This window comes from Sander vitreus, chromosome 20 (assembly GCF_031162955.1).
Source record: "Sander vitreus isolate 19-12246 chromosome 20, sanVit1, whole genome shotgun sequence".
In the NCBI taxonomy this organism is placed as follows: Eukaryota; Metazoa; Chordata; class Actinopteri; order Perciformes; family Percidae; genus Sander; species Sander vitreus.
In genome coordinates, this window is record NC_135874.1 from 3358487 (window position 1) to 3371318 (window position 12832).

The window sequence follows — 12832 nt, forward strand, 5'->3', positions numbered from 1 at the left end:
TGCCTAAATTAGCTCACTTGGAACTTCCAAGAGGGTCAATAAAAAAGCAAATAGAGATTTCCTCTCCTGACCTCCAAAGAGATAACAAATGAATGTAAAAATATATATACTTTTCAGCTGATATTCTGCATCTGTTTTCCTCATTAAAGCAATTATAAAAAATGTTAAGCCTGTTGGTTCCCGGTTACATGTACATGGGGATTTTCTAATCAAGATGGGACAAATGCCAGTAAAAGCCCTAACTGGGAACTTTATTATATCTTACCCGGCACGTTAGCAGGGAAACAATCATTAGGTGGGAGTTGGGAGGTGGGAGTGTTTCCTGAAAGTCAAACTATTATCCTGGTACGTTAAGATAAGAAAGTGGTTGGTAAATGTTGGAAATTCCCCCCCCTCCTTACCTGGACATGTGGAGGCCTCATCAGAGCGCAGTGTTCAGAAAGCAGCGCCGTCTGACTGTAAAGCTGCTTAAAGTCTTCGTCGTTGGTGAGCCACTTCCTCGTCATCATTCTCCTCAGGTACGGCTGGAAAGCAGGTTCAAAGTGGAGGAAATAAATGAGTTTTAGGGCCCTGTCTTGCACCTGGCGCAGCGCAAGTATCTTTGCTAGTTTAAGACCGACGCAGTTGTCAATTTCCCGTCCAGCGCCCGCGTCGTTTAAATAGCAAATGCACTTGCGCCCATCTGTGCGCCCATGGGCGTGCTGGTCTTACAGGGAGGTGTGTTCAGGTGCATTCTGGGCGTATTGCTATCTTGAGGCAGCGGGAAGTGATCGCGCCATTGACCAACAAAAACCAGGTCTAAAGTCAATAGCGCAGCATTTCATTGTTATTTGATTTACTAGCAAAAGTGGATTTGGACACGCCCTAAACGCACCTGCGCCAGGCGCTTCACGCCGTGCGCTTAGATCGTTGAAATAGGGCCCGTCATGCTTTTACGGTTTTCATTTTAATGGTTTGACGGATGGCTTTTATCTGCTCATTCGTCATCATGTGCTTATAGATAAAAGTGACTCTCATATGGGCAGCAGATTAGATTTGAATAAGTCCTCCAAATGAAATGACATAATACATCATTTGCACTGTAACTGCTCTTTAGAACAACACATCTCAATATTTTCTAACCTGATGCTCTATTGGCAGGACAAAGCTATAGTTAAAGCAGCTATACTCAACATTTTTATAATAAGAATCTATCAAATGACAATGAATCTGCAGCTCGTCCGGCTTCACAGAGCTTTATAGTGAGTTCCAGCTCATTGTTTAGCTGCCCGGCTCTTTACTGTTTTGCATCACTCTCACCGCTCTCATAGTGTCGTTTTAGGCAGGCAGCTGCTTTCAGTGTAAAAACGGTCGAAACATAATGTACTCTACCTGCTTAGCAGCAAACAGCAGACAGACATAGTTAGGGACTAGCTGGTGAACAGAGTATTTAGCAGCTTAAAATGCCCTCTAGGTTGTGTGAATAATGACTGTTGCTGCTCAGAAATACAAGTGGAAGTAGTGTTATGTAGGGCCGTGCAATTTATAGAATTTTGATCGTGATTTTGGCTCCTAACAATCACAAAAACAATGTAATCAAGAAAAACTATTATTTTGTTTTATGTTTTGCATATAAACTCTTATTTTGTCTTGTGTTCTGAATGAAAAACAAAGTTCAACAGGAAAGCACATGTAAGGGAAATTTTGCAGTTCAAGGTGTTTTCACTCTTCACAAAGACTAACAGAGCACATATGAATAAAAGCTAAATATATGAAAATGAAAAAATGTCCGCTGGTTTTTTAGTAAGTCACAAATGACCTTTTAGATTGGACATCTTAGATTAGGTATTTTACAATTTGTACATCCTGTTTTCACATCCCTGCACCAAATCCCTTGTGAACATTTACTGGAAGTGACCTGCTTGAATGCTTGAAAGAATCTCTGCATTGTATGTGAGAAGAGGTTTAGGAAAAGAGCATCCCTTCTTTTGTTTCTCCTTTTAGAAACCACAACTGCTCTCAGAGTGAGGAAATTAATCGATGAAAAAAAACAGAACTGGGATTTCAACTCAAATAACTGCAGTGTGATTGTACCTTGACGTTGTCTTTGTACTGGTCCTCCAGCACCTGTATGAGCCTGATAATCAGCCACTTGGCCTCTTTCCTCAAGCCTTCCACCTCTCTATGACAGGTGTCCTGGTACCCGTCCATGTGCTGCCTGCAGGAGGACAAACAGCATCACTGACTGAGCTTATAACACCATATTTGACTCTAGTAAAGTATTTCAGTGAGAACAAAAACTGCTCTGGTGAAGTATATCTGCCTTACTGTTAGTCCAGTTACACTTGTTATGCAATGCAGTATTTCCATGTTATTCCACTCGACTTTAACTCCACTAGATTTCACTCTGAAATATTGTACTTTGAGACTGTTCTCCTCCTAAAAAAACTCACAGAGGTTGTTTGTTCAAGCAGTAGTCTTGCATTGCCAGACCTTCCTCCACAGCGCTGCGGAGGAGGGTCTGGCTAGTCCACACAGCATTCTGGGATGGGAGAAAAACGTGCTCTGGTCTATTGGCATTTCTTTAAACCAATCACAATTGTCTTGCGTGGCGCTAAGCACCGGATGGAGCAACGGTGCTGCTGCAAAATAGCCTCGGGAAGGAACTTGTTTTTGTGGAACGTGTACGTTCAAAAGTTGTTTTAGTCAAACTATATTAAGTAGTGTTCAAAGGGATCTGACTAATTGGTCTGCGCTGCCGGCATCGCTACGGTCCAGGATTTCTGTTGTTAAAATGAACATAGTTCCTCGTGTGAATTTCTTAAGTACAATGATCCCCTTACCCCCACCAATACATTTCTGGAAGAAACTTGATGCCGTAATTCGGCAGTATATTTGTAATAATAAACAACTTAAAATACTCTACCCTGCAACATACCACAAACACGGGAGGCCTGGCCCTCCCCAACCTTAAAGTGTACCACAGAGCCTACCAGCTACGGGCCCTCAGAGTGTGGATGGACCCCTACATCTACAGTCCCACGGAGAGAAATAGAGCAAAACCTCACTGGAAGTCTAAGACTGTAAGACCTCGCCTTTACAGGTGTGTGTCCAAAAAAGTGTATGCTAGCCTATGGCCCTATTATCACCAACACATTGACCAACTTTAAACAGTTGGAGGAGCAACTACACTACACCAAAAAGTGGCATTTGAGCACCCGAATTTGGCACAACATGCACTTAATGTCTGGTAACAAACCTTTTGTTTATAACCAATGGAGTGACAGAGGTACTTATACTCTAGACCAGCTATTCAATGATGAAGGTATGTTAAGTTTTGAAGACCTGAGAGCTAGCTTTGAGGTCCCTAGGACATCCTTCTTCCTTTATCTTCGCTTAAGGTCAGCCATAAAATGTTATGGAGTACCATGGGGGAACAGTCTTGAGACCCACCCAATCATTAAATGGCTTGTTGATTCTCCTGCGAGAGGATTAGTGTCCGGGATATATGCTAAACTGATGCAAGTATCCGTAGGAGAAGTCCTACGGATAGGAGGATTGTCTGTTCTGTTGTTTAAAATTAAAAAATAAATAAAAAATTGATCTTAAAAAAAAGTAGTTTTAGTCGTGCAACAGAAAACTCCGATTGGACAGATAGTCTAGCTAGCTGTCTGGATTTACCCTGCAGAGATCTGAGGAGCAGTTAACCATAGTCCTCACAAATCCACCGGAGGTTAGAACGCCAACACAAAGAAAGAGGAAGGTGACGGACATCCGGCCGAAATGAAGGACATCCAACGGAATTTTCAGCGGCACCTCAACAATCCCGGGAAGTGGAACGTTGTGGATAAAGACTACTCAGGCAGCGATTACGACCTATATTTAAGTTTGTAGCGGCGATGCCCTCTAGTGGCAGTTGTAATCATGACGGGAGCAAAGCTGGAAGTAAGGTGAGGAAGTATACGTGCCAAATATCCTCGTAAGGAGGCAGGTTGGGGTAGTGTATGGGTCAAACAACACAGGACTTCCCCCTGGTACAGTGAGGTTTGAGTCCCTTTTGAAAAGAGATATTGGGCACCCAGATAGCTCAGTTGGTAGAGGGGGTGCCCATATATAGAGCTTTACTCCTCGAAGCAGCAGGCCAGGGTTCAACTCCACCTGTGGGCCTTTGCTGCATGTCATTCCCCCCCTCTCTCCCCCCCTTCATGTCTTCAGCTGTCCTGTCAAATAAAGGCCTAAAATGCCCCAAAAGTGAAGTAATGTCTGATTTTAACCCAAACCGCCATCTTTTTCTAAACTTAAATAAGTAGTTTTAAACCTAGCCAAACTGCGACCATTTCAGGTTATACACAGGTTTAAAACCATCGTTACAGTCTCTGGTATAGATATAAGGACAGAAAGCACTCCTGTGGGTCGTATTAGAGGGTAGGAACAATCAACCTATTTTGTGGTATTGTTTGGAGGACTTGCTGAAATAACTTCAATGCTCAAAGAGGTGAAACTATCCAAATATCAGAGAAATATTTTGTTTTGTCTTCTATCCTCTTCCCATTAATCATCTCACGACCCCTCAGATTTATCTGGTGACCCTTTGGAAGGGCCCGACCCCTAAATTGGGAACCACCGTACTAAAATATACTTTATTGTCCATAAGGGGAAATTTCTTCAAATGGATGTCAAAAGGAATGTGAACCGGGGGAAGCTGCAGTTCATGGTATCTTACTGTAAACACTAAGTTATTAAATGAATTAAATATATGTGATATACAAACTCATTAAAATAAGTGTTTTAATGTACTTTAGAACTAATGCAAGAGGTCCTGCATATTTCCATCTAATTCAGAAGTGTTTTTTTGTGTGTAAATGTCATGGACTACAGAACTAAGGCCCAGAAGAGGGAGAGGTTATTAGATCACTACAGATTCACCTTTACTTCTAAAACCTCAGAGACATGCAGCTACACCTGCAGCTATGAACACGATATTCATATGTGTTCTAGACCTGCATGAATGTCCTTAAACAACCCACAGCAAAGCCACATCTGCTTCTGTTGTGAGTGAAAGAAGCAGCTAGGGCGGTTTAGAGGTTCAGCAGGCTGTATTCTAAGTGCTTTCTCTTTCCCCCCACTTAACACAGCAGAGTTTCTCACTCACAGCCCTGATTCCCCGAAATCACGTGGGGCAGCACTCTCTCCAAGACTGGCACATTTTCCCTTGGCAGCCACACTGAGCCTCTGCTTTGCATGTTAAAGAGACAGTCTCCTAAACAACATTCAAATTCCATTCAAATTTAATTTGTTATATATATTTTTTTTTATATTCGAATAATATTTGAATATTTAATGCTCAAATGCAGCCTGTTAAATATGTACCACACTACTCAGGCTTATGCATTGTAAATGCCACTATAAGCATGTGGTTGTTGTTACATGTTCTGTCCACTAGAGGGACTTCCAACATCAGCCTGGCCTTGAAGGGGACCTACGTCACGGCGCATTGCATTTCTGGCTCTCTGTTTACATTATATTCCACCACGAGCACACAGTGACAAACACAAATCAACAGACAACTCTGTAGTGTAACATTATCTAACAACAAGTGTAGCTAGTGAAGCGGCTCTGTTGTTAAGGCTAACAGTGCTCGGTTAGCACAACGACATCATGTTAGAAAGCACAGCTGAAACGATTTGTCATAAACTAAGTTACAATAGTGTTAGCCATGATGCTAACGACATTGATAACTAAGCCAAACAGTGCTGCCACTACTATTTTAGTGATTTAAAAGCAATCTGTTTCTTGCAGATTGTCACGTTACTGAAAATACAGCTATTAGAAGGTAATATATGAAGTCGAAGCTAACTCTGACAGCTGTAGGATAGCTAACATTAACTTTAGCTTTCTCCATGAAGCTCCCAGCTAAGCTCCTATAACTCGCGACGCAGTTAGGAAACCAGAACGAGTTAACTAATGATAACATAAGCACTTTGGCTCAGTGGATGTCGATTTTAAATTCATGTTAAAACTATTTCCCGTCCTTCTTCCGATTTCCAGCCGCAGCCTGTCACTCCCCCTGTGTTGTAACGTTACTCGGTACGTAACGTTGGCTCACAATCCCTTGTGTTTCTCACTCCCGTACTTATTGTTCATCAGACGTGACATGAGAAGAGGGAGATTAGCTAACGTTAGCCAACCTATTTATAAAAATAATCACATTTGAACAGTAATTTCAGCATTCAAATAGTATTGATTTTTTTACTATTCGAATTATATTCGACTTTCGGAATTCGTTCCAACAGCCCTTGAGCCTATCAACAGAAAGTGCTTTCTCTTTCCCCCCACTTAACACAGCAGAGTTTCTCAATCACAGCCCTGATTCCCCCAAATCACGTGGGGCAGCACTCTCTCCAAGACTGGCACATTTTCCCTTGGCAGCCACACTGAGCCTGTTAAAGAAACAGTCTCCTAAACAACTCGGAGCCTATCAACAGAATGTGATCTGTCGCTCTAAGAAAAGACTCATGCTTGAATCTCATAAATAGCGTGAACACAGTTGCTGGGAATTTCCCTGAAAAGCCTAAAATAGTTCAGAGATGAATCCACAGAACATCTGCATGGCTTTCTAACTCCCAGAACCTGAACCAGAATCTTCCCGAATCTGTGTGCTTTTAACTGCTTGTTTCTGCATTAGAGTTTGTTTATGAGGATACAGAAACAATAATACAAGCATTAATTATACAATGGTTAAAATCATTAGTTAAAGACATGGAAACCAAAATATAAAAGCAGTATTTTCTTTTATTCTGGTAGTTTAGCATGCTTCTAAACCAGCTGCACTTCAGATTGTACTCTCTAAATTCTCTTTACATTTAAACAGCTGTGCTTCTGTTCTTCTAAAACAGGAAGTCCTCACTGAATGAATCTGGTGACAGATTCTCCCCTGGGGGCATGCTGCCCCATGTTTGGTTTTGTCAGGGCATGCTAGTTCAATCGCAGTGCCTCATGGGTAATTTCAGGAAGTCATGTGCCTTACTGTAAAGCAGAGAAGCTGTTGATGTATGTAATGTGGTACTTGGTCCAAAGAGGCTGCGGTCTGAGAGCGCTGCAGTGACGGCTGAACTCCACCTCGAATCTGTCAAGAGAAGAGAGGATATATATATATATATATATATATATATATATATATATATATATATATATATATATATATTTCACATGTTTTGTAGTCTGTATTTAATTACATCTGTAACAATAAATCCATACATGTCATCAATACTCCATATTTCTCACATTGACTTTGTACTTGATATGCTGAGAGAGTCTGCAGCCAGCGGTGAAATGTAACTAACGAGTATTTCCACTCTTATACTCCTACTCCAATGCATTTTGGAAGCAGATATTCTGGTTTTTACACCACTGCATTTAGATTTGACAGCTTAAATTTCATTACAGATTTTGATTATTAAAACAAAATACAAAGCAAAAAAAAAAAAAAAGATGCTGTAATATTATAGATTAAACTAATGTGATGTGAGCGGCTCGTGGGTATTTGCCCTGTTTGTGTTCACAAGGCAATCCCGGGCTGAATCTCACTTCCCTTATTTGATAGCTCCTCGCTCCTCCAGCGATCTCCGAGGAGCTATGAGCGAGAATACATGAGAGCAGCCTTTCTGGATGCCATGCAGCTGAAAGCTAACTCAGCTCAAACAGCTGATGGATTCATGTGACGCTTCAGAGGAAAGGACATCTCATCTCTCTAAAAACACATTTCTCTCGTTTCCTCTCTCCTCCCATTACTTTCTCCATCTCTGCCATGGTTCCTGGAACAGACTTAGACGCGAGGAAGGGAAGCAAGTGGCAGAGCCAGGGATGCAATTTAAGGGAAGTGAGATACAGCCTGAGTGGCAGAGGTGTGGCACGCCTCCTGATTGGCCTGCTGGTTGTTGCTCTCTCTGTCCTCACAGACAGCACGTTTTTTTTTTTTTTTTTTTTTTTTTTTTTTTTTAGGTTTCATTGTCCTTTGAGTTTTCTTAGCTTTGTTTTCCACACCCCACACCCATGCACTCACTACACCACTGATACTGCTGAAATACACATTTCGTCAAGTATTGCTTTGAATGGGGTAAAAATAAGATAAACTGTATCACAGTAAACAGTTAAGAATAGTATTAGTCATAAATCAGGCAGAGGAAATATTCTCACATTGCTCAATAGAGTAGTTATTGCACAGTACCGAGGGCAGGATCCTGTTTTTGGGTTTGTTTTTGGTTTGTTTTGTTATAGGGTGTCTTCACCCTTTGTTTCAAAAACAATGCCCATCCATGTAGTTAATGGTGCAGGACAAAAAAGTAAATGTTCAAAGAAGGTAAAGTCCACACAGCAGCTTAATGCTCCAGAAAAATACTTTAATAGTTCACATAAGGCACACAACGTTTCGGCCCACAATTTGGCCTTCCTTAGGTGTGTTTGATTGCAGTGACCCATGACCTTTATCAGTTTTTATCACATCACATGGTCACTTATGTTATGGGAATGTATTACTGTTCAAATTGTTTGGGTTGAAGTTTTCTGAAAATGTGTGATGTTACAAAAAAATGTATTTAACCTTTCCATGTCCTCTGTATAGGGGTTCTATCAAGATTGCCTAATCAACAACATAATAAGTGGATGTCTGTAGCCTTTGCTGTTGCCAAAAACAGTTTTTTTGTAAATGGAGCGAAAGCAGTGCCCCACACATTCAAGATTGGATAGATGCGATGTTGAAAATAGCTACATTTAAAGAGTAATCTTCATGAATGTACTGTAGACTCTAGATGAGTATAATTTAACATGGTTACATTTCTTAGCAGCCATGTCCTAAAGAAAACAGACGATATAGTTAACAAATCAAAGTGTTGTTTCTCGATGAAACATGTAGTTTTCACTAATGCGCATCACCACTTTCTACAGCATAGCAAGCTTAAGACCAGAATAGACTAAACCAACCCCCTATTTGTCTCTCTCCCTAACTGATGTCATTGTCATTTTATTTATTTATATATGTGTATATGTATTGAAATTAATCATTGGGTCGATGCATCACAATGCGGACCTAGGCGATTCTGCATCGATGCAGTGACAGACCATAAGCCTAATGATATTACTTGTGCTTTTTTTGTTTTTAACGTTTTGCCGTCTTCTGTGTTCAGAATCCACTACATTCAGGAAGTATTTTTAAGAGCAGAGCCAATAAAAAGGGGAGTTCATATATATCTGACTGCTTAAATGTGTTGATGGATACCATGTGTAGCGATATATAATAATTTTGATGAGGCGACGCATCGGGATGCATCGTAATATCGAATCGAAACGTTGACACGATCATCGTAATGCCTGTATAACATGCAAACTATTGCTGCTCTGTCTAATTTTTGTTTGAAAAGAAAAAAAGAATAATAAAAACTAAAAGAAAAGATGACAAAAACACTGGCCTCACTGCTGCACTACAGACAAGTGTCAAAGATGAAGAATAGTTACAATTAAAATCAAATACACCAGAGGAAGGCCAAATTGTGGGCCGAAACGTTGTGTGCCTTATTTGCACTATTAAAGTATTTTTTTCCGGCGCATTATGCTGTTGGGCGGACTTTACTTTCTTTGGGTTCACACTTGTACCTCCATCTTTACCATCGTACCTCTTAGGGAACTCTTTCAACGCTTGGAGGCAGGAGGAGATCACTTCCTGTTCCAGCTGAGCATCAATCCGTCGAGAGTTTATAGCATTCCCCTTCACTTTCTGCAGAGAGAAAACATACCAGCACACTGTATAATAAGGATACATAAGACTGAAGTTAATATGAAGCTCTCTGCTGCTCCCACATGGTCGAATTACTGTGTCCCATCATGGATGGATGATGGGAGAAAATTCCACTACTGTCATTTAGACTTTTGGATATTTCCATTGTTTGTTTTTTTTAGACAAAAGTACAAAAGAAAAAACAAACAGTAAGGAAAACACAAAAACAACACAATTAATTGAATAAAATTGAACACAGAAAACAAACAAAATCACACAAAACTAGACAAAAACATAAACTCGAGTCTATTGAGCCACATACTTTGAAACAAATATTACATTTATTAATATGTAAATAATTCCTTTATTTGTTTTTAATCATAAAAAAAAAGTCAAAAGTGTCTGGGTTAGCTCAGTTGGCAGAGCAGGTGCACATATATAGAGGTGTGTGCTTTGATGCAGAAGGTCAAGGGTTCAAGTCCAACCTGTGACTAGGCTTCCAACTCTACAGAGCGGACAGAGACAAGGAACTCTCCGGCAAAACAAAAGGTGGAGGAATCTGTTTCCACATCAACAGCTGTTGGTGCCACGACGTGACAGTGACCCAGCAGCGTTGTTCTCCTCACCTGGAATCTTTCATCATAAACTGTAAGCCTTTTTATTCACCCCGTGAGTTTGCTTCATTCATTCTGGTCAGTGTTTACATCCCAGCAGGGCAGGCCAACGTGCAGGTCGCACAGCGCATGCTCGCCAACCAGATACTGTGTGTGGAGCGGACCAACCCGGACTCCCTAGTTATTGTCCTTGGTGACTTTAACAAGGGAAACCTCACTAACATACTCCCTAAATACAGACAGCATATTAAATGCCCGACCAGAGAGGACAGTCTGGATGAGTACACAGAGGCTGTGACGTCACACATCAGCTTCTGTGAGGACTGCTGTGTTCCATCAAGCACCAGGGTGAGTTACAAAAATGACAAACCCTGGTTCATAGCCAAACTCAGAAAGTTAAGGTTGGATAAGGAAGAGGCCTTCAGGAGTGGGGACAAAGACAGATTTAAAGAGGCGAAGTACAAGTTTAGCAAGTCGGTGAAAGAGGCTAAACGGCGGTACTCTGAGAAACGCCAACACCAGTTCTCAGCCAACGACTCTGCGTCTGTCTGGAAAGGATTCAGGCAGATCACCAACTACAAGCCTAAAGCCCCCCAATCCGTCAATGACCGACGCCTAGCCAACGACCTGAACAAGTTCTACAGCCGCTTTGAAAGACGAAAGGACAGTCCTGTAAACATTCCCCACAACACCTCCCAACAGCTCCAGCTACAGTGCATCACCTCCACCTCCCCCACTTCAGCAGGGGCCTGGGCCCCTCCACCACAGCCCACCTTAAAGGTCCCACCCTCCACCACCCACCTCAGTGACGACTCTTTCGATCCATGAGAGAGACGTCAACAAACTCTGCAGGAGACAGAACCCCCGGAAAGATGCTGTCTCCCCATCCAGCTTGAAGCACTGCGCTGACCAGTTGTCTCCAGTGTTCACAGACATTTTCAACACCTCACTGAAGACATGTCACGTGCCAGCCTGCTTCAAGTCCTCTACAATCATCCCTTTTCCCAAGAAGTCAAGGACCACAGGACTTAACGACTTCAGACCACTCGCCCTGACCTCTATAGTTATGAAGTCCTTTGAGCGCCTTGTGCTTTCACACCTCAAAGACATCACCGACCATCTCCTGGACCCCCTGCAGTTTGCCTACAGAGCCAATAGGTCTGTAGACGATGCAGTCAACCTGGCCCTCCACTACATCCTCCAGCACCTGGACTCTGCAGAAACCTACGCCAGGATCCTGTTTGTGGATTTCAGCTAAGCCTTTAACACCATCACCCTGGCTCTGCTCCAGGAGTAGCTCTCCCAGCTTGGTATGCCTGACTCCACCTGCAGGTAGATCACTGACTTCCTGTCTAAAAGGAAGCAGCATGTGAAGCTGGGGAAACACGTCTCCGACTCACAGACCATCAGCACCGGATCCCCCCAGGGCTGCATTCTTTCTCCTCTGCTCTTCTCCCTGTACACGAACAGCTGCACTTCCAGTCACCAGTCCGCCAAGAAGGAGGCTGGGGTCCATTAGGACCAAAACCTCACGCCACAAGAACAGTTTTTTCCCATCCGCCGCTAGCCTTATCAACAAGGCCCGGAACCCACCCTGACACTCTTCACACCCCACCTCTGGCTCTACAGGCCACTGTACTTACTCTGCTGTACTGCTCTTTCTAGTTTTATTTTTAATACATACTGTGTATATATATTTATACTTATATTGTTTATATTCTAATACTTGATTTTCTTAACCTTCTTTATTTAGAGAATGTGTGACATGTACCTACAACACCAAAACAAATTCCTTGTATGCGTAAAAAACTTACTTGGCAATAAAGCTTCTCTGATTCTGATTTCCTGCATATTTCCCCCCTCTCTCTTCCCCTTTCATATCTATCTGCCCTATCCATTAAAGGCTGAAATACCCCCAAAAAATGATCTTAAAAAATAGAAGATATAGTGGTATATTTTTCTATGTTTAAATGGGTTCGGGTTAGTATGACTTTCTTCCTATATGAGACTATATCTGCTGTGTGTTTTAGGTATTCATGTGATTGACAGTTTTGGTGGTAAAACACTTCTTTTTAGCATACAAGTTTTCTGAAATTGACAATACACTAAAGCATGCCTATGATATTTAAAGAAACATTCAGTTTTATTTTGACATGAAAGGTGAATAAAACATCTCATTGTGCCGTACCGTCCAGATGTCCATGTGAAATGGAGAGTTGAGGAAGTCCTCCTCCTTTTTGGGGGACCGTCTGTCCCTCCAAACTTCCTCATTTTCAAGTTCAATGACTCTGTTCAGGGAAGACTTCATGTCCTCCTGCAGTCACAAACAGAGACAGGCGGAAGTTTGTAAAAAAAACTCCATCACATCTTGGTAAGAGCCCATCTTGAATTTGCTAGCTCAGTCTGGTGTCCATATAAATTAAAACACATAGAAACGATTGAAAAGGTCCAGAGAAGCGTTACAAAATTA

At 41.8% G+C, this 12832-nt stretch overlaps 1 protein-coding gene across 4 annotated transcripts in view; it reads right to left on the reverse strand.

The window, feature by feature from the left end:
* exoc3l4 (exocyst complex component 3-like 4) overlaps positions 1 to 12832 on the reverse strand; it is a 36739-nt gene that overhangs the window by 8169 nt on the left and 15738 nt on the right. For all 4 annotated transcript variants that reach the window (XM_078276676.1, XM_078276675.1, XM_078276677.1 and 1 more), the window contains 5 exons: positions 12551 to 12676; positions 9648 to 9748; positions 7007 to 7105; positions 2074 to 2197; positions 402 to 524 (listed from right to left, as the gene is read on the reverse strand). In XM_078276676.1, coding sequence (XP_078132802.1) covers positions 402 to 524; positions 2074 to 2197; positions 7007 to 7105; positions 9648 to 9748; positions 12551 to 12676 — 573 coding nt within the window. The remainder of the gene's footprint in view (positions 1 to 401; positions 525 to 2073; positions 2198 to 7006; positions 7106 to 9647; positions 9749 to 12550; positions 12677 to 12832) is intronic.